This window comes from Alligator mississippiensis, chromosome 6 (genome assembly GCF_030867095.1).
Source record: "Alligator mississippiensis isolate rAllMis1 chromosome 6, rAllMis1, whole genome shotgun sequence".
Taxonomy (NCBI): domain Eukaryota; kingdom Metazoa; phylum Chordata; order Crocodylia; family Alligatoridae; genus Alligator; species Alligator mississippiensis.
The window spans coordinates 88,524,119-88,546,788 of NC_081829.1; the positions used below are offsets into that span (position 1 = coordinate 88,524,119).

Genomic DNA, 22,670 nt, shown 5'->3' on the forward strand with positions numbered 1-22,670 from the left:
TAGATGTCTATATCTACATATATAGATGTCTATAGATGTCTATATCTACATAGAGATGTTTATATCTATATATATAGATATAGATGTCTATAGCTATAGACGTTAGTGGCGTTTCACTTAAGCCGTGGGGGGACGTGGATTTGGGGTGACTTCCGTCCCCGAGCACTGGGGACGTTTGCGCCCCGCCCCCACCCCGGCCGCGCTCCCGCGGGATCTGCCGCCCCTACCCACTCCCCCGCCCCCACCAACCCGGAGGCTGGTTGTCATGGCGACCCTAGGCAGCAAAGCGGCTGCTGATTGGCCGAGAGGCGGAGCCCAATAGCGGGCCGCGGTGTTAGTGGAGTGTCAAGATGGCGGCGCGGTAAACACGGCCGGTGAGCGAGGCGCGGCGGTGGCGGCCGGGCTTGGGGCAGGCTGCGGTGGGCGTCAGATGGCTCCTTCTCGGGGCACCGCTGGGAGCAGCCCCCGAGCGTGGGGCGGCCTCTCCCCCTCCTCGTCCTCTGGGAGCCGCGTTTGTCCCGCGGATGCACTCGTGGGAGGGGGGTCAGGTAAAGGCCGGTCCTGGCGCGCGGTGGGGGGCCGCGAGGAGCGGAGAGCTGGTGCGCGGGGTCTCACCCTGCGAGCCCGGAGCTGGAGGGTTGGGGCCGGTCACTGGCCTGTCATTGGCCCCTTCTCCAGGGTCTGCAGACAACAGCGCTGGGATGGTCGGCCGGAGCCGGCAGCACCTGTGTGCCAGTCGTGGCACCATCGAGCTGATTCTTGCCTGGGGTGTATATACATACACTCGCATTTCCCTTTACCACAAAAAAGCACGTCTGTGAGAGAGGGGTGAGGCCCGTCTCGGGTGGGGTCAAGGAGGGTGTTTCCGACATCTTTCTGCTCACGTCTTGCCTTGCCCGGGTGCTGCTTCTCTTTCTCTTTCCTCCCCACCCAGCTCTTTTTCTGAAGACTAGAGCTTAGTTGGAAGGAAGCTTCCTATTCACTTTTCAGGCAGACTCGAAAAGTATCTGGGACATAATCCTGCTCTTGGAGCAAAATCGATTTAAGAGATTTCAGTACTCAAGACTCAGAAGTAGAACGGGATCCGGTCCCGCCGCGACACGATCTATCTTTGCGCGTTGTATTTTTAAGCGAGATGCACGAGGCCGTGTTTTAACAGTGAGTGCGAAAGCCAATGTAGATTTTAAATGCTCGTTTTCCAAATTCGTTTGTATGCATTTTAAACAGAAATCCAGTCCTCGGTATGCTTCAGAATTTGTCTAAAGTGAGCATCTTCCGAACTGTAATGGTTTTGTTCTCTAGCAGCAGACGTTGTCATATTGTTTAAATGAAAAAGTGAGTTGTTTTTGTCTGTCCTGTTTATCCAAAATGGAGTTTTTAAAACGTGCGAGTGTAAGCTGCCCTTGTTTACGAGACTTAAGATGTTCGACGTTAATTCTAAGCTTGCCTAAATCACTTAAAACTCATCTCCTGGAAGTAAGATTACGTTTTCTTCTTGTCAAAAGTGTTTAAATTATTTGTAATGCTGTATTTCATTATTTCTAAATCGCTGTTCTTCAGCAGACTAGCTGTATTTTTAGCTGCAGATTCTAGGTAAATTCACATGATGTTTTTGGTGTCTTGCTCTTGCTTAGACTAGAAGATGTGGAGTGGGCTTTTACCACCAGGTGTGAATGAAAGTGATGTTGACTTGAGCTCTGATGATGGAGATGCAGCAGATGGTCCTGCATCGTGCACAAAGGATGATAGAGAAGAGGCTGTCAAGGGAATTCAATTGTCTGATTTCCAGATAGATGGACCTGAAAGTACTTCTGTATCAGTGACAGATGGAGAAAATACATGTCAACCATGCCCTTCTGGAATTTCTTTAAATATGTGGAATGTGGGTATGATTAGATATTTCTAAATGTCCAAAATATAAGTGTAACGTACTTCAGTGTTGCATAGATAATATTTATTCAGTATGACATTTTATAAATATTTTTGTAAGAATTGAATGAAAATATTTGAATTCAGATATTTTATAGTGAATGTGTGTAGGACAAATACAAAGCAGTTTGAATAAAATGTAATCTGTGACCTACTAGAAACAAGTTCAAGGATCTGTTCTGAGGGACTTTGAGGCAGGTATTTTAACCCTTTTTTTTTTCTTTGCTTTCTTAACTGATTGGTAAATTGAAGGGTAGAGGAGAGAAATGATGTAGGCATAACAGATTCATTAGTTTTCTGTTTGCTTTGGAATCTGGGCACCTGAAATACTTTTTCAACTGTATTTTCTTTTTTAAGACTAGCAGTTAAGCATATGTCCAATCTGCATAATAGGTCAGACCTATTTAGCAAAAATTGTGTATCCATAAATTCCATTTTAAACTCTGCCATTCTCTATCAAAATGTAATTGGATTACAAAACCTTTTTTGTGATTTGTGCATCAGAGAAGACTGAGTATATCATGCTAATGAGCTCTGACCAGTCTACACTGATGCCTAACAATGGGGTTAGAATTCTGCATAAGGATTGGTAAAAACAAGTGTGTATCTATAGGTCCATATCTATAGGTATCAGTCCATATCTATAGGTAATCATACAAGGTGTTTGCTGCCAATCATCTGTGGATGACAAAGCACTAGCTAAACTGAATATTAGAAGACTGTGTATTGCTCAGTGTTATACCTTTGATATATTTAATGTTGGTTGTGCATTTTATGAAAAAAAAACTTTTGAGAATGTTCTGAAGAACTGGGGGGATTATGGTAAAGGCACTAGGAGGTTATAGAGATTATGCAGGGATGAAGATCAGAGTTAGTTGTGTGTAACATTTGCCACTCAATACCAGCAGAGAACTGACTGTCACAGTATATAAAGGGTCCCCATAATAGTGAGATTTTAAAAAATAAAATGAGAATTTGAGTAACATTTTCAAATACTTTTTGCTTCACTAAAAAAACAAAACAACCAACAAATATTTGGAGTTTGCTTTTCCTTCTTCCCACAGAAATTTCTGGAGCTGCAGAAGAAAAAATGTGAAATGAAAGCCCAAGCAAATGAGAGAAAGAAGGGGAAAAAAAGAAAACGTTCCAGAAAAGGTGTTTTGGGAGAGTTAATATAAAAGCATTTCGGTTTGATAAAGCCAGTTGAAAATATTGTATTCTTTCAGTAGTTGTAAGACAGCTAAAGGACAACATTCATGACACTTACTGTGTCAATGACGATGCAGGGTTTTTTTGACTGAATTGTGAGAACTGGGCACTGAAGGAAGAGATTGGCCTGTGTTATGGGATAGGGGATGGGGAGTGGCTACTAAGTTGTACACCATTAGCTGCTGGGGTCTAACAGTTACATTTATATGATCCTGTAGTGATACAAATTAGGTAGATTACCCTAACTTGGACCCTAAAAGACCAGGATTTAAACTGGAGCAGTTCTGCTGCACTTACTACGGAATCATAGTTAATTGATTTGATTCATAACAATATCAGTATTCTTTGATAGTGATACAATCATCACATCTATTATACCCTGTTGGCATGTCCCCATGAGCACGCACATGTGGTGTGTGGTGCCTCAAAGCAATTTAAGGTGCAGCAAACGGCATGTGGTGCCAGTACACTTGTTCACTGCACTGCCAATTTGCAGCGTGGTGGGTCTTTTGGACATTGGGAGATCCCAATGTAAAAAAAAAAACCCACCAGTATAAAAAGCAGTGCGACGCATGCAGCAGCAGCGTGTGCAGCTAGAAAAGGAGCCTGGCTGGCTAGAGCTATCCTGTGACTGCCAACCAGGCTCTGAGCAGCTGGCTTGGCACTGCTGCTGCCTTGGGAGGACCCCAGGTAAGGCTGCTGTAGACAGCACAGGTACTGGCCCCAGCCTCCCCTACCCCACACGGGTCGCATTGCTGTGCGTGTTCAGTGGTGTGCCTGGGGACAAAAAGCACCGGTACAAATGTGTTATGCAATTTGTCCTGCAGGAAACACATGCCCCTACACATGTGCTTCCTGTGTGTTTACTTAAAAAGTACGTTTACACTTATGTCAGTTATGAAGAAGTTCAACATTCTTCAATTAATGTTGATTTATCAAGCTTACCAGTTAAACATGTGTGAGTATGTCTTGGAGTCACTTCTGGTTTTTTTGCTTTCTGATCAGAATTACCTGTTCACAGATACTGTGTAAATTCTGTTTGTGAGAACTTCCACTGAGTAGAATCTTATTAGCTTGACCTCAGTCTACATGCTGGCCATGTCTACACAAGATGCTGACTGTGCGGTAGCGCCATGCAACATGAGGTTTGATGCAGTGCTACTGCGTGGTAGTAATGGGCTAGTATTTAGTCAGTGTCACTTAAAAGCCATTCGGTGACACTGCTGCACAGTCAGCGCCTTGTGTAGACGCGGCCACTGAGCACTAATGCCCCAATCCTGCAAAGAATCTCTGCCGAAACAGAATACCATTTAGTTCAGTAGAAATCTGCAAGGACAATCTCTTCGCATCATAAAGATTAAAGAAAAGGAAACTACTGAACTGTACTGAATTCATCTCCTGTAATGATTTGCACTGGAAGTCTTTTAATATTTTTAAAATACAAAATGAGATTGCTTTATTTTTTTTCCAGAAAAACTGAAAAAGAATGATAAAGAAGTGACTGACAGGTATAAATATGTCACTGTAATTATCTAAAGCTTGGGTTTCATTTCTTTTTTTTAAATAGGATGCTGCCAGGTAGAATGGGTACAGCAGTTTGACCAACCTTAGTGCCAGCTACTGGCTTTGGACATTATGTAGTTTGCACTGAAATTAGCTAGTTTCTTTTGTGGGAAGACTAATTTGATCCCTAAAATTCTTTGAGAGCAATTATCTTGTGATTTATGTACATACTTGTATATGAATTAAGATGGGGAAGAGGCAGGTTAGGTTATGTTTAAGCCTGTGGCTATGAAGCCTTGTCTTCAGTGACTTTCAGTGTGTAATTAGTCACATGTGAAACTACTTGCAGGATTGAGGCTTTTCATTGTTCTGGCACAAGTTGTGAAGTGAACACAAGCAACAACTAATTGAAATTTAGGTTGTTACTGAGGGCAGCATCTGCCAAAAGAAGGACAAATTGGGTCCAAATAGTTTGTTAGTTTTCCCTTTGGTTTCCAAGATGGTAAAACAATGGAGAGTTTAAACATAGTTAGCTTTATATTATTAGTTACTAGCATATTTTAGCTGAATAGTCACTTTCATTTGCTTTTTGTTGTACAAATCTTTGGTTTCTCCTTTGCAGTCAAAAATTGACAAATGAAGACCAGTGGAAGGAACTGACCCAGTACTTTGGGAACAATGACAGGTTTGAACCACTTGTCAGCAAGAAAGCTCCCCAAAAGGTGATTGTTCAGTTTTGTTATAAAATATGAAGATACATTTTACCAAGAGACAAATTTAGCTAACACCAAATAAGTCAGGCATTGATTGACAGTGAGAAAGTAATCATATTTTTGTTGGAGAGAATTCTGTTCACATGAACTTGTAAATATTTATTTAACGAACAATTTTTTTCTCCTTTCCATTGATGAAATGAGTATGAATTTCCAGTTCTCTTCTTCTTTTGCTCTGAAATAATAAAGGAGTTGTATGTATTTGGTTTGACTAGGGAAATTTTCTTTAATTTTTAAAACATGTCAGTTGATATCTGTAACAGTTCTATTTTTTCAGTCTTCAGCTAGATATATTAATTACCTAAAAATGATATTCTGTTTCTGAAATAGCTCTTTATTATTAACACATTTATGTTCATAAAATCTCTCCCCACACAGCCATAAATCTTCTTAGCAACTCTTTGCACTATCTGTCATTAGTAATGTCTTTTTTTCAAAACCTATTTATTTTTATGTCCTTCATGTCAGTTTGTCCAACAGTATGGTAATGCACAGTATAAGCAACTTTATGAAACTGCATGGCATTATAGTTGATCTAACCTTCTTTTCCTCCTCAGAAGCCAGTGCCAGACTGTTCCCTTTTTTTTCTACTTGTGCAATCTGCATCCCATATTCCAGGCTAAGTAACACTGGGTGCATCTACACATTCATTAATGCACCTTGGATACTGCGCATTTAATATGCACTAACTAGAGTTACTGTGCAGTAGTGCTGGCACATGGTTATTTTGTGATTCTTACTGCGCATTAGCCTAAAATAGGGGTTTTCAACTTTTTAAAATAAATGTATCCCTGGTGGCCGAGCAGGGGGAGGGGCGGTGGCCGTTGGCACGCAGCTGGATGCAGAGCAGTGACGTGGTTGGTGGTGGCTGCCGCCACTTGCAAGCTTCCCCTTTTCCCCCTGCCGGCTGGGTGGCACCTGTGTGGCCCACAGAGGGGGACCACTGCCCTTGCCCGACCCTGGTCCTGGTTCTGGTCCCAGGAGGCAGTGATGCAGGGCGGTGGGTGGTGGTGCTGCATCCCCACCCACCTGTGTGTACGCCCTAGGGCCTTCCCACGTTCCCCCGGGAATACGTGTACCCCCCCCCCAGTTGACAACTCCTGGCCTAATAACACTGCCAAAGGCTATTGGTATAGTTTTTAACTGCCATGTTACTGGGCAGTGTTATTAGGCTAATGTGTATTTACGCATCTCATGTAGATGCACCCACTGCCTACTTCATTAAGGAGTTGTTACAGGCAAATATTTATTTAACTCCATATTTAATTGACATTCTAACCCTGCACCGAGTAACTCAAGGAGGATCTGGGTAGTGGCCTAAGTTAATATATAGAGACTCCTCCCGAGTTGCTGACAAGTTGTTAATTGGCTCTCTATTAATTGTGTAGGCTTCAGACAGAATTGGCTACTGCCATGACTTCAGAATTTTTGGTTATATTTTTCTTTTCTGACTCAAGTCTCTAATGAACAGGAAAATATCCACTTTTATGATATTTCTTAATAGTAAACAAATGTAGTCTTTTTGCTTTTGTCTTTCAAACAGAATTAGTAAATGGACTAGCTTAGATTTCAGACGTGCATACTTCAGTATTTACCTCCTATTAAATCAAAATAATCTTTTTGACTGGAAAATAACATTCTTTACATACAGGTTTGAAACGGTTTGCTTATGACAGACATTCTTGTTTCCACTTATGTATTTCCTCAAGTACTACGGGAAATATGCACTTAAAATTTTTTTAAGAACACAAGTGAGTTACCATCATTAGTGGTTGGTACATCTTTCATAAACATTATCTTTAAACAGGCTAGAATTTGCCTTGGTAATTAATGTACCTTATTTTCAGAGACTGGAAAAATAATCTAAAATATTATGTTTCGTTTTACACGTGACTGTCTGAATACTTGGGTTTATTCGTACAGTAAAGTGATGTCATGCCAGAAGTCATTTTTCGGCTGGAGGTAAAATCTGAGAACTGTAATGATACATTTGTAGTTACTTTTCTTTGTTTAACCAGACATATACGTTTGTCATTTAATTTTATGATGCTCTGGGGATGGAATAGACTAAACTTTACCTGAAGATTTGACTTACTGTGATGGGCATAAACTAGTCCATATAAATAATATATCTATTTATATATATGTATTTTTATACATGTGTCTATACATGTGCATGTGTAATATGTATGATGTGTGTGTACATAGATGTATATGTACAGACACACATTGCATTCGTTCAATCTTATATATACAGTAAATACCCTCAGTCTTACTTATGCAGTAAATATGTGCTTGTGTGTATACATATATAAAAGTACATAAAATATGTATAAAAAATAAAACCCAGTTTATTTACTCAAATATATATATATATATCACACATGCATATACAGTGATACGATTTAACTAATAAAACAATTTGTTCTTAGGCTTTTTGGTGCATATTTAATTATATTGTCCATTGTAACATGTTTTATTTAGATATGTACAGGTTTAATATAAGTAAGAATTTGTATTAAGCATTTCTAAAATATACTACAGAAGTTCCCTCTAGAAATCCTATTTCTGTATTCAGTTGGTCTGAAGATGTTTCCCATTTTTTTTTCCAGTCTGGCCTTGAAGTCAGTGTTGACAAGTCCGTGGCTGAAGGGGACATTGAGAAAGCTGAGGAGCTGAGTGATAGGTTAGCTGTTCGTGAGGTAAGTGCACATTATTAAGTACTGCGTCCTAGAAGCCTTTTTACTTTGCGTGTGTGTGTAGATACAGAGCATTATAATGTAGCCAAATACTGTAAAAGGTTCCTGGCTCCCTTTACTTTGACTCCTTAAATAGGTTTTTTAAAACTGCAAAATGACTATGGCTGTGGATCTAGCTCTAGGACTGTTTGCTTAAGTGTAGGTATTACTCATGCCTTTGAAAATAAAGGTATCATAAGGAGACTGAAAACTTAACTTTGAAAGGTTGATCCCAAACAAGCAACTTCTTTTACAGTCCTAGTAGTGCTATGACAAACTAATCCATAATAATCCTGAAACTGATTTTTTTTTTCCTCTTCACCAAAAATACTCTCAAAACATTTCTGACAGAATGTACTTTTTTTTATTAATGCCCTGTACCTCAGACTTTGCCTCTCGTACCTGAACAGAATTTTCCTGTAGCTTTAGAAGTGTTGAAGAGATTTTTATATAAATTCACAGGCTTTATTATTTCAAGAACATATCTGAAAATTGCCTTTGTTCAGAGACTCTACGTTTTGGCTAGGCTGTCTTGCGTGTATGCTGGGGTGTCCAAATAATTTTATGAAATTTGGGTTGCTCTTTATAAAATGAATTTCTTTGAAACTTTGAATGAATTTGTGCGATGAGTTCTTCTATGCAGACAGGGTCTGAGTGAGTTCATTGGAACTCTTGAATGGGAGCATGGGTTTACCCATGCAAAACTCATTCTGAGGTTTTTCATTTCTCTTTGTAGCAAAATCTGGATTGTGCAAGGAGGATCCCTTTACTCTGGTGGGGGGCGAATATAATTTTTTATTGTGGTGAAAGCATGTTTACTGTAACTAATTGCCATAGGAAGGAGTTCAATTACATGATCAGCAGAGTCAAAACATGAATGTCATGCCCCATACAAACACTCAACCATCTCCCATTCCCTTCTAGACTTTTGATATATCAAGAATTATTTTCTTTTGTTTAAAAAAAAAAAAAAAAAAGAAATGGTTTTATAAAATACTGCTTCTCTGCATAGTTCCACCAGTTCGTTATGTCTCTTTCACCTCCAAATGGTAGAAACTTATGGAAATGGTTTGAGTCAAATGCAAATAGATACAGACTTGAGTTGTAGTATAGGGTCTACTAAATCACTGGTAGACTGTTTCTTTTTCTGTAGACTCCATGTTGTTCTTTATTCATGAGCAATGATGTACAGGGATATGAAAAATCAACTGAGTTCTCTTTGGGGTACAGCCCCCTTGCAGCCATGTAAAATATGTGTTCAGTGGGTGGGTTTTCTTTTGGAAATCAGGTGTGTGAGGTTTTAATCGGCACCATTTTCTTTTTGCAAGAAGCAGTGACTGGAACCTGCTGATAAAGCCTTTGCTTTGAGGCACAGATCCCAGAGTTCTTAAAGCTGTTTCCTGCTTTAATAAGTGAAACTAATTTTTGATGTATAACATTTATAAGCTTGTGAAACTGATAGGGCAGCTTCAGTGTTTAGAAAAATGAAGCCAAAAATAAATAGATGACTGAGAATAGGCAATGAAACCATGCCTTAAAAAGCAAAAGCTTGCCAAAATAATGCTATCATTATGACACAGTCAGAGAAGACTCTCTTTTTTTTGTGAAATCAGATTCTCTTAAAATCAGAGCGACTGGAGCAGTGTGCATAATCTCAAGGCTGACTGCTAGGATCACTGAAATTTACATACCTAAAACCTGAATGGTTCGGTTGCATGGCTTTTTTGCCATGTAACACTTGTTGCAAGGTGCTGTAGGATATGTGTTGTCAGGTTATATTGCCGCAAATGAGTTTAGAGGGTCGATGTTGTTAACCGCCTTCAATGCTATGAGGAAAGTGCACATGTTAAGAAGTGGTTTTAACAATTTTACATGCACTTTTTTGTTACATTAACCCAGGGTGCTGAACTGTTGCAGGCTGGTCATTGCAACAATCGGATTCCTTTAACTTTCAGGCTGTTTTTATAGCTTTATAGACTTGCTAATTCATATCTTGTGTGTATTTAAAAGGAATATTCAGCCGTACAGCATGGCTGAGTTTTATCTTGATCTACACTGTTGTGTATTGTGGCAGGTGTACAGTTAGGCAAGTGATAGGTTTCTCAATTTGGTGTTCAGTACACAAGGAACAATGTACAAAGAGGAAATAGATGTATGCATCGTAGGTAGTGATATGCTATGCTATTTAAAAGATTAACTGGGAAAGTATCATATTTATCAAATTTTAAAATCTAGTTCTACTATTAGAGATGCTTCAGGTCCTCTCATGCTGGCTACAACTGCTCATCTTCATAGGAATTTCCCAAGTGGAGCTTTGCGCTCTGAAAGTGACTGCGCTCTAATGGCAAGATTGTAGCCTGTGTTTAATGTGCCTTCATTGCTGCTACATGAGATTGATTATTAATAAAAGTTTTGTGTGCATGTACATGGTGAAATTAATCCCATTCCCTTCACAAAACTTCCTGTGAAGACTTCTCTGTTCTTTGGAATAATTAACACTTCCCCTTCACTATCACTGTTCCAGTTAACAGGCTCACACAGTGATTGTAACTCCATGTCCTTTGACTAGTTTTGGGCACTTGCATCTTCGGAAGCATAAAATCCAGGCCCTACACCCCAGCAAGTCCTCTTTCCCCTTCTTCCCAAAGGGGCAGATTCTCTGGAAGACTCTTCATACTTGTGCAGACTTTTTACCCTTGAAAAACTTCTTGTTGATACAATGAAATTGTCCATTTATCTCTAGACTACACTGTAGTTTGCAGCATATGCATGCCTTATACTCTGTAAGATACACATGTACAGAGTTACAGTTTAACTTGTGTGTTCTGTAGTCTTAAAAAGGAGGGCAAAATTAGGTTCACTGTAGGTCTTAAGTACTGTAAACAGCACTGGGTAAACAGGACTCTGGTCGTTATTTTGTAGAGCATACATTTAAATGTTGGTTCAGACTGGTTATTTTAGTTCTTATATTATTGCACAGTATAAGTATTCACAGTTGTGGCATATTTTTGTTGCAGTCCAAGTGCCATCTTTATTATATCATCATTGTAATCTAAGGCTTTCAGCATTGGCAAAGTGTGTGATATTTTAAAGCTGTGCTGTTTGGATGTAGAACTGAGTACCTAAGGCTATGGTTTCAACACAGTATATTTAATGATAGCTTATTTAAACTGAGACCTGTCAAGAAAAGTATTTCAATATTAATGTAGAAGTTATCCAAGGAATCTGGAGGGGTTCCCTCCCCCCACCCAAATGCATGTTTGTGTAGAAAGTCCCTGAGTTGAGTTTAAATAGGATGTTTCACAGCGTTATAAAACTAGGCTAATCAAGCTTGAATTAGTAGAAAGTTTTTTTGTGTGTAGTGAAATATGGTTGAAAATCCTTCTAAGCAATATAGATATTCTTAACAGTAGATTTTTAAGCATAAACATTAATTTCCTCCAATTGAATGCGAGTGATTCACTTACAGCATTTATTAGACTAAAGAGTTAATATTGAAAAGGTAAAGGCTGTGATTTGAATTGCTTGGTAATTGTGCTTTGATCAATATATGGGTAATCTATTCAAATATGTGTTCACATCTTCTTTACCTGATTAAGCATGTTGAGATGTGAATGCATCCTTAAGTCGGTGGCTATTTTAATTCTTTGTAAACTTGTTCTAAAATGGACTTTTAAACCTGAAAAGTACTTTGGAGGGTCTTGCTGCTGAAAGCCCTTTCACAGTTGCCATTGAATTCAAAGCCTTATGTTTTATCCCTGGAAATAGAATACAGGTTTCTGTATATTTCTGATAGTTCTAAGAATTATTTGGCTAAACTTCAAACTTTTTTTTTTTTTTTGACTCGCCATTTTCTTTGTCTAGTTACTATTGCTGCATAGGTGCCACATTGTCTAAGAGTGCATTAGCCTGAAGGCAGTAATGTGAACAAAATAAAATAATCTTGACCACATTAGATTTACCTGTCAAAAGAGGCTTTAAAATATTGTGTAGTTTAATGTAATAAATTACTGAAGCACTTGTCAGTCTCTTTAAAGAGCCAGTTTTTTTGACAGCATTACTCCTAAATCTATAGCTTAGTGGCTTCTGGCATTTTGGTCAGAGATTTCAGAAGCTATAATTTACCAGGAAACCCCATTATTACAACAGCACTTAGATAAAATATCTGTTGTATAATCGAGCAAATTTATTAGTCCTTCTTTGGGGTACCATTCTCACCTTACAACAGAACATTCTGTTACAATTAAAATGGAAAGAATATTTATTGCACTGATTTTTGACTACATGCTAATAATTGTTATGGTCATCATTTGGAAACAACTTCTAACCTGATTAATTTAGAAAAGGAAGCACGACGGCAGAGTTAATAAAACCTTTGAGAGTTGTTCTTTCAACTATCAGCCATTTAAAGAAAATCCATCTAGCATATGATCAGCGGATCATATACACGTCCCCCTCTTGGATATACATAAGGTAAATTAATCAGTTTGCATGGTGAGCTACCTGCTCTGTTACCATTATCCTACAAAAGGAATTATGTTTCTAAATTTTTATCGGAGTATTTTTTCAGAACTTACTATTATGTTTGTAGGTACCCAAAGGAATTGAAACATTTAAAAAAATGTAACTAAGGAACTTGGGGTTCTGGTGTATTGAAAGGCCTGGGGGAAAAAAAGGAGAAATGTATTATATATCAGTGATGGTTTTCTTTGGAACAGTTAGCAAAGGTGCCTCCAAATCTCTCTTTGTTGAGGTTGTTTTCTTTTAACCTTTGGAATATGACAGGGTTATCACCTAGAATTAAATTCTTGTGCTCCCTTAATTATGTATATCTTTTCTTTAACAAACCTTAAAAAAAGATTTCAGATGTTACAAGTCTAATTAAAGAGACAGACAAAGCACAGTTTATACTGTAGATTTTTTCTGCAGTTCAATTAATCAGCATGTTTTCTCTTTTAATTAAAACCATTTTAGTAAATTAAAGCCCACAGCAAAACACATATATAATTTGTTTGTAATTAGCTCTTAATTGGTGGTAGTTGAAGCTTAGCACCCTTGGTTTCTTTCTTCATGATTGCCATTTTATTAGCAGCCAGTCATTAATTAATCTTTTTTTCTAATTAGCTTATAAAACTGTTGATGGCACATTATTGTAAATGTGATTTTAAGTTCAAAGCTTGTTAATAAGCTTTCTTACTTAGAAGAACAGAGATAAAGAAATTGCTGAAAACAGTACTACAGTTCTTTTTTTTAAAAGTGCCTTTTTTATAAGGAGACTGTGTAAAGCATCTAACAGCTTATGGTTAATTTTTTAATGCTGTATTTTCTGTATGAATGGAAGAAGTTTCTTGCATACAAATGTTTAAATCTAGAAAAGAGCTTAAATATTACAACGTTTCTGTCCTTGCTATGTTACTGTGTCGTCTGAATATAATTTGATGTTTTAATACCCAGCATAAAAACAACAAAGGTATTACAAACTATTTTACAGTGAAAGTTGAGCACATCATTGAACGCAGACAATTTTCACTGCAAAATCCACTCAATATTCTTGTTTGCTTTATATATTTTATATACGTCAGCAGTGGATAACATTCCATAACATAAAAGGAGAAAATCATTGCTAAAGGCAAGCCTGAAATAACTAGATTCATATTTGATGAGAAACTGTAATACAGTATTAAAAGGCTTTTTGGCTTCTCTGGTATGACCATGGGATGCTTCGGGACCTGTTTGAATGTAGATGTTTTATAAAAGCCTCTTGGTTTAGCATTTTGTACCTCACCTAAATATGACATTTCTGGAGCAGTTCTTGAATCCATCTCATTATAGAGAGTTTGTATTTTACGACATGACTTCTCATTTCATGAAGGATCTTCACTGCATAATATTCCAAGCTGAATATCTGAAGGTTTTTGGAAAGTTTTCTGAAAGTTACAGTAAATGTCTGTTACTGCTCAGTAAAAATGTTTTCTCTTTTTCTGCCTGAACTTTACAATACTATTTTAACTTCAGCCATTTCTTTGCTTGTTTTAAAAGTGCTTTATGATGCTGTGCAAGAAACACTAGAAAGGGATAGCTGACAACGAAAAAATTAAAAATTGGATAAAAAGTAAATGAATAATGTCATATTACTAAAAAGATGAGAGGCTAATTTGTGCCGACTTTTTGCTAATTTTGTTCAAGCCTCAAAATGAGGAGCTGTCACCCGTTCTGTGTAGCACTGATGACAGTGCCAATGATCCATGAAATAAGCTGCCGCTGGCTTTGTTCTGATAAGAATGAACAAATCTGCACAATGTACGGCTCCCAGAATCTCATTTTCATACTTGCATGCAGGCTAAAAGAAATAAGCTGTTTGCAGGCTTGATTAATCAGACATTTGAGGGTTTTTTGTCTCTTTGATCTCTTTCGTCTCCTAGGTAACTTGCTTGACATTAATGTTGAGCTTGAGTAAAGACAATCAGGAATTGTAGACCGAACTGATATAAAAATTAAAGACCTTAACACTTTAAGTACTCCAGTAATGGTTCCGCTTTACTTCAGAAAACATCTGTTTTCATTTAATTAAAGAACAAAAGAGAATAGCATAAATATTTTTCATGGGGACCTGTTATTCCATAAAAAGTTAAAGTCTGATAATTGGTATTTTTAAATAAGTGCCTTGAAACCGTTCAGAAAGAAGAGATGCTTCAGAAATACTGTAAGGTAACAATTTCAGATGAGCAAAAAAAAAATTATGACAAATAATGGCTCAGAAGTTTGCATTTATGCTACATTAAGGTCCTAAAGGAAGATATTTGAAACGATTATCAGTGAACTTTGAAAATGGAAGGATTTTTGCCACATAGAAACTAAGTTGATTAAAAAGTTTGTCTTAAAAAATCTATACTATGTTACAAGGATGAACCATTATATCTACTTTACTACCCAATATGATTTACACACTTTAAACCTGTAAAATTGAAAGGAATTAAAAAAAAAATGTCGCAGTGCGTTTGCTTGAGGTTATGCAGACGCTTTTACAAATCTTCCAAGTGGCTGTAAAGATGAATGCCTCAAGGGTCTAGCCAGGGCCCTGCTTTTCCAACCAGCTAAAGCCCTTATCTTAAATCCAAGCAAAGTACCATTAATCTTTTTGAAAGACCTTTTATGGCTTTTAATATATCCCAAATTAGAACATTTTACACCCTTGGTTCCTGAAATATGGTGATAAAAAGCCTTTAGAGCTTAATTTTCCTTACTGCGTGCTCTGACCAATTTGCAGTTCTTTGTGATAATGTTTAGACACCTTAATTAAAATGCAGCAAAATATTGGATGTTCTATATGGAAAATGCTGATACTTTGCCTACACAAGAAATTGTTGTGTATATTTTTATTCATGTTTTCTTACTTCTTACAACATTGTATTTTATTGAGTTATCTGATGACCTGAAATGTTTTTTTTTTTAACGTTAAACCCTTTGCCAAGCTTTTATGGATTTCTTTGGGGAGGGGAAGTGAAGATGTACGTCTGGGTGGGAGCGGAAGATGCTTAAGCTGAATAAAATGTTTTTTGTACGCTTATACATAACACTTGTTTTCATGTTTTGCAAACTGGGTTTTATGTAGCCTATAAGTGATAACATAATGCTGCAGAGTGTTTTCCTCCCATCCTTCCAGATCCACTATGGAGGATCTTCTTGTCCCATAATTTTCAAAGATGGAAGGATTCGTTCAGTCTTCCAAGAAATATGGAGTAAAAGATGTTGTGTTTTTTTTTTTTGTTTTTTTTTTTTCTTTCAGATATTTGTACAGACCTCAGTTATATATTGGCTTGTCTATTGATATCAAAGGCCTGCTCAAATATACCATATTTCAAGGCAATACCTGTAAGGAATAACTAGAAGGATTAATACCCATGGCAAAATACAATCCAGAGGTGACATATTTAAATACACAGCTCTTTTTGCCAGTTAAAATGGCTTTATTTTTTCACGCACATACCTATTGTTGCATTTAAATCTATTGTGCATCTTTGTTTTTCTGTTGTATCTTCAAGATTGTGCTAGTTCTGATTTTTTGTAAATGTACTTAGGATTTAGGTTCCTAGGATTTATTTATTTTTTTATAGCAAAGTATGTCAAGATTTGTAGTTGTACTTAAATGGCTGCATGTTAACTAATGAAAGAGAGAAAATGTTTGCAGCTAACTTCAGATTTTAGAGTGCAGGTATCAGTATTTTGAATTGCAGGTTTGCATAATAAGTTAGATTGTATTTTATTAAGTCAGGCAAGAATTTAATCATAGCATTAATGATGCAAATGATTAAGTACTTTTAAATACTGACTTTTAGTCTATCAGGAAGATTCCATAAAGTCATCCATGACACAAACTCGTGCTGAAACTAGATTAGAGAGATGTTTTGGTTTTGTTGTGGGTGCTTAATACTTGCTTTACAGCTATTATTATGACAGTGCCGGTAGTCTCAAGGGTTAGAACCCTTTTGTGCTAGGAGTGCTCAACAAACAATCAACCAGGCCAGTTACTGCCTCAAAGAGCTCACAGTCTAGATTTATAACAAAATGTGACAGGTAGGTAAAATAGTGGTGCAGAGTGGAGATTTAAAAGGAGCATATTTTGCATAATAAGGAACAGTTTCAACCTACCACCTGCCTAATTTATCAGGTGCTGCTGTTACGCAGTTGGTGATAAAATGCGGGTGCCAGTACTGTCATATGTAATCATTGTGCAATAGCCAGCCTTTCTTTTAAGTTTAGATGTGAAAACACTGCAGTCTTTGGGTTTTGCCCTGTAGTTTTACATGGGTAGATTTTCCCCTCCCCTCCCCTGTCCCAAAAATGTAAATGGTAGCTCAGTTCATGTTCACGGCCAACTGCTGTCATGTATTACCTGGACCTCACACTCACTCGCTCCTCTCTTTGACTTTCAGATGGAAAAGTGCCAGGGCAGTGTTTATGAACATGTTCATTGACTTTACTTTTTGGTCAGGCTCTGTAGGGCATAATTGTAGCAGGACATAGACGGTTTAGTGAATACCCCTATGTTTTTAAGGCAATTTTGATGAAATAAGTTCTCCCAGACAACTCTGCTAAAGGAGCATAGGTTTTGAGAGTGCAGTTTTTGTTCGGTTTTTAAATTTGTATTCTCTCTACTCATGCACAGATATCACCAAGTGACTTAAATGTAGATAATACAGTAATGTAGAACTAGAAGCAAAGAGCGTTTTGGCAATGGGTACAATGTAATTTTCTAAATTAACACTTTGACCAGCTCTATTGTTGATCACAAAATCCATCTAGTGAACAGAACTTAAGGAGCATTCAGTACAGGATTAGAAACAATGAAAATAATTTTCTGATTGTGTTTCAGAATGGTTATTGTCCAGCAATTCCCACTTTGGGTGATCTTATATTCTGGTCTCCTTTCAGTTCTCAGTAAGAGACTAAGTTTGTGTGGCATTCAGCTTCTAGCCTGCCAGAAACTTATTTGAATATCATGCAAGTTTATTAAAAATTAATAACCTAACAGCCATGGCATTATCTTAACATATATCCTGTGTTCTCTCAAAAGACATTGTTTAAGTCACTTTGTGTAAAATATGAACATGGTTGAACAGTATGCAATATCTGCCGGGCTGTCCAACTGGGAGCACATGAAGGGTTAAGTTGCAGCCCAACTCCCCCGGCTCTCACCTGGCTGTTGCTTCCTCTCATTGATTTGGCTGCAGTAGCAGCTCTGGACTCCAGCTCTCTCTCCTGGCTGCCATTTCCTGCCCTTCTCACCCGCGGAGGCAGAGCAGTAGGACTCGGTGCAGGGAGCTGAGGGTGGGGCAGGGCTGCATCAAATGGATCTAAGAGGGGCTGGAGATCTCGCCCATGTGGGGCAGCGTTGGAGAGGGGCGCATCTGTGTACTCCGGTGAGCTGTCCAGTGTATGGCCCTTGGGGACTTAGAAGTTGGATAGGCCTGATCTACAGGACTGCAGTAATGTAAAACGAGAAGCAAGAAACATTTTGGCAATGGGCACAATGTAATTTTCTAAATTAACACTTTGACCAGCTCTATTGTTAATATCTTACTACTCTTCCTGAAAAAGGTGTTATAAAAGGTTTTGAGGAGTGCTCAAGAATTTGGTCGCTTTTCGTTTAGAAGATATAATATTGCCCATTACTGATGAGCAGGGAAGTTGGTTCGTTAATCTTTGACAGAGTTTTGATTACTGCAGTGGCACTTCTCCAGAATGCTAGGTTTTCCTCTTCTAGTTTATTGATAAGACCTGATGTTGCTTATCTTATTGAAAGATCTGTGATCATAGGTTCATCTGCGTAATAACATTCAGTGCTTTGAGCATTTCATTATTCAGTGATTAAAAGTGCATTTTTTTTTTCTAGTATTTGGCTCTAAACCCTTCCACATTACCAACATTTTTCTCTGTGTTTGTGATTTGAAGATATAATTGTAATTCTTTAACGAGATGCATCAGGAACCTAATACAAGGTGGTGGCAGGTGCCCTAGTAATGACAAGTGCAGAAGCTGTTCCCTGTTGCCCTTCTCATTGATTTATTTATTTATTTTTAGAGTAGTTAATTTACATCTAGTCTACTCTGTAAAGGATAGTCAGGTACAATTGTATGGAAAATCTTAATATTTAGTAAGAGCCCAATGATGCATCACTGCTCTTTTTTCCTAACTTCCTTAACCCTGTTGTCTTTTGGGTTGATAAGGGTCTACAGGTGGGGACAAGTTTCACTTATTCTTCTTTTTGGACAGAAAAACAAGGACTAAATGATGGTTTGTTACAGAAGTTAGATCTCTCCCTAGAAAAAAGTCTCGTCCTGCTTAGTCTTAAGACATCAAACCCCTGTTGGAGGTTAAGAAATAATCTAAGGCTGAGCAAAGCATTGGTAGGCCTGGTGTTTGATGTGAACCATTTGCCTCTACTGACTGCCTTTTTTTTGTTCTTCCTCACTACTTTTTAGCTGGGTGTGAAAATTGCCAAGGCTGTAGCTTGTCGCAACTTTGTAAAAGCCAAGCAGGAAGCAGAAGCTTCCCAGGAAGCTCGGAAAAAGAAGAAGCTTGCATGGGGGTAAACTGGCTTTAATACTGTATTCAAGATCTGAGAGTATATTGGTGTTAGATGCATATAATACTCTCACCTACCTGTTTCCTTACTTCAGATGGGTTTATAGTAATCTTGTTTGTTTAGTTTGACCTTGACTTTTTTTTTTTTCCTGGGGGGGGGTAGCAGACTAAATATAGTCTTTACTGAAACTGATATATTGTCAAAATGTTTATAATAATCCTCTTGTAATTAGAAGAGTATTTAAAAACTGAATTTTGATTGTTATGGCAGTTAAATATAATTAATTGAAAACCTCCAACTATATACTGTAATAGATCCTAATGTGTGTTTTTGTGCTTCATTTCAGATTTGAAGCTAAGAAAAGATGGGAAACAAAAAGCAACATGGGATATATGTAGCTCTATCTTATTCTCATCAGAAAACAAAGCTGTTTTTAAGGTTTCTCTTGTATGTGGTGGAATCTTTGCCCTTTGGTAAAGAGTATAAATTAAATTTGACTAATTAAAATAAGTTGATTAGTTTGAAGAATTGTTTTTGCTTTTTGTTTTTAACTTGTACATCTTAGTGCTTTTAGATTTCAGTATCCTGTTTTAAATCCCTGTTTAAAATATATTGGAAATAATATTCACACATGCATGCTTAGCATTCGGATAACAGATTTCCAAATTTGGAAAAAAAAATCTGTATAACACATTTCAAGTTTAGTCAGTTTGGAGCCAGGTCAAGAATTCTGTAAAGCTAAACTCAAAACTTGAGTGCAGAGAGGTGTTCTACTGGTGGTAATATATCTCTGTAATACTGATAACATATTCCTGTCAGTAGTTCATGGATTCGGGGGGGAAAAAAATCTTTTATATTAGTTTACCCAAGCACATGTTTGACCAACTAATCTTAGCACCATATTGTTATGAGACAAATAATGGGATTTTCATATAAGAGATCAGTTGATTGGATTGAAGGTACGTTCTGAAAAACTTGACGAGTACCAGAACGTCGGTTTTAGTCACCTTAGCATATGTTCCTGTCACTTTATTAAGTATACAACACTTTCAGTAATGTAAAACCCGATTTAATTTCAAATAAACAACACACAGATAAGGTTTTGTGTGTCGAGATGAGTTGTTGAGGAACACCCTAGGCTTGTAGTTCAGAAAATGCGGTGGTTAGAGTTGTTGTGAAGGTTGCATGCACTCTGTGACCTAGAACTATTGTTCTGGAAAATCCTTCCATTTCCCTCTTATGAATATTGCTTCCAAATTTTAAAATTCCTTTTTGTCAGGTGGGTAATATGAGTCTAAAAATATCAACCATTTTCCACTGTGTAGTCTTATCAACTGCACTCTGACATCAAGTGCAAAATCTATTCCGAGTCAAATGTCTTACAGCAGAATTGGGTTTCAGATATTGATGTAAGTAACCAGAATTGATGTTGTTTCCTCCGTCACTTGCTTCAAAAAAATTATGGACACATACAAAACTAGTAATAACTTTTCCTCCTAAAACTTTTGCATCAGAATGTGTAAATTGAATTGGTAATGTAAATGTCAGTTATTGTTAGCCAAGATTAATATGTTCCAGGCTAAAAGTATGGTATTAACATAATGGTGACTTACTCCAAGTCCTTCAGGCTAAAACAGCATTCTAAAGAATAACAATTTGGAGGTTTATGGCACTAATTTTGTGTTTTGAGTCTCAGGTGGAATCGTGCGTTCTTGTTGGGTAGCCTTCAGGATGATTGATTTTTTTTTTTTTTTTTTTTTCTAGAGAATGTTATATTTCTTTCATAGAGAGGAGATTTTGCAATGTGGTGATCTAGAGTTAGCTGTAATTAGCTATGATGACAGAGTTAAATTCAGTTGCCAAGATTGTAAATCAGTGGCTAAACAGGTTTCTACAGTAGAGCATCATAAATCTCAAATTACGTATTAAATACATTTACCTCTTCGGGAAGCAACATTGTGAAAGGAAACAAGTGTTATCTAATCCTTACTTTCAAGTTAATAATGTGTTCAAACTGTAAATGCAAATTAGGTATCTTATGTCTGTGCATCTATTTTTCCACCTACGGTAGCCTTACACTTCAAACATTTTTAGTAATAAAACCAGAAAAAAATACCTTGCTAGTTTCTTGGCATTCCTACAAAAATACCGTTTAGGAGTGGTGGGGTATATAATTGTAAATGTATCAACCTTCTGTGAAATGTTTTTGCTTAAACTTCAGATATAATTCATTTTTGCTCTTGTCCATTTTTCTTAACAGGTAGTAAATAAAGGTTGGGAAATGGATGAACTCTAGCCTACTGTACACTGAAAAAGCAAAATGATACTAGCTTAAGGCACATGTATTCAAAAAGGAAAACGGGATTCCATTATCTGTCGTCTCCTTAAAGTTACTTGCATGTTAATAACAAGTAAACATTGTAAAGAGCATATTAATAGTTACTGATCTAGTAAAGGATCATTGCTGGCATCTGGTGATACCAGAAGTATGGCTAGTTACATTTGGTCAAAAAAATAAAATTAAAGTTCAAAGTTTAACATATCACTGGCTTGTATGCATTCGGTCAGTGCTTTCCAGCGTGTAATATTTTTTTACTTATAGCTATTTAGTTGTATTTTAGGTAATTAATATATTTAGCAAGTATGTCAAATCTTTACTTAAGCTTTTTTGTTATGAATGAAAAATGAACACATTTCAAGCTTTTTCATCCTTCTAACACCTTCATTCTTAGTGTTTTAATTTCCAAAATGATACTATGTACAAGAAATTATTAAAGATGTAATACAGCAGAAAAAAATTGAAAAGCTTACTATAGCAAGGTAGAGATCTTGGAGAGCTTGTGTGTGTGTATAGAGAGAGAGATCTTAGAGAGAGATGTAATCTCTCTCTCTTTCTCAGAAATCTCTATCTTGCTTTTATTTGTGTGTGTGTATGTAAGCTCTCCAGTGTATATATAATGTAAGCTAAGATTTCTATCTTGATGTAATCTTACAGGTAATTGTGATATACGTATTTTACACACGTGCGTGTGCATGCTTGTGTATATACACACCTGTTTATTACAATTTTACAATTACTTGTGTAAGTTGATTTTGTATATTGTATATGTGGAGGGGTGTGCGTATGTATATAATCAACTTTTAAATAGGTAATTGCACCTTTCACAGAAGATGGATGTGAATCCTGGATAGTTTTACATTCCTGACACTTTTTTTTTTTTGCAGGACAGCTCTGCTCTGAATTCTGGTCAAACAGGTGAAACTACTTGATGAATAGCTGTTAATTTTCTTTTTGTTGTCAACCTCAAAAATCTGTGTCCTGAGCAACACTTAACTGATTATAGCTATAAATTCTGAAAACTTCTCAACTACAATCTGTCTATGGCATGGTAGCAAAAGAAACACAAGTGATTTTATTTAGACCCTTGCACT

The 22,670-nt window shown here is 37.1% G+C and overlaps 1 protein-coding gene across 3 annotated transcripts; it reads left to right on the plus strand.

The window, feature by feature from the left end:
* The first annotated feature begins 297 nt into the window (after positions 1–297).
* FAM204A (family with sequence similarity 204 member A) lies at positions 298–19,766 on the plus strand. 3 transcript variants are annotated; one of them, XM_014594630.3, is made up of 8 exons: positions 298–374; positions 1,635–1,882; positions 2,994–3,084; positions 4,610–4,646; positions 5,264–5,363; positions 8,027–8,116; positions 19,135–19,241; positions 19,585–19,766. In XM_014594630.3, exons 2-8 carry the CDS (start codon positions 1,643–1,645, stop codon positions 19,634–19,636), a joined length of 717 nt encoding a protein of 238 aa, XP_014450116.1. In that variant the 5' UTR covers positions 298–374; positions 1,635–1,642; the 3' UTR covers positions 19,637–19,766. The 3 variants fall into 3 exon arrangements, with proteins under 3 accessions (XP_014450116.1, XP_059586070.1, XP_059586069.1); XM_059730087.1 differs by lacking the exon at positions 298–374 and adding an exon at positions 443–548; XM_059730086.1 differs by lacking the exon at positions 298–374 and adding an exon at positions 826–1,158.
* Positions 19,767–22,670: the final 2,904 nt, after the last annotated feature.

Coding starts and splice junctions, on each gene's coding strand:
- FAM204A (XM_014594630.3), top strand. CDS start 1,643: ATGTGGAGTGGGCTTTTACCACCAGGTGTGAATGAAAGTGATGTTGAC. Junction 1,883..2,993: donor TTTCTTTAAATATGTGGAAT/GTGGGTATGATT, acceptor TTCTTCCCACAG/AAATTTCTGGAGCTGCAGAA. Junction 8,117..19,134: donor ATAGGTTAGCTGTTCGTGAG/GTAAGTGCACAT, acceptor ACTACTTTTTAG/CTGGGTGTGAAAATTGCCAA.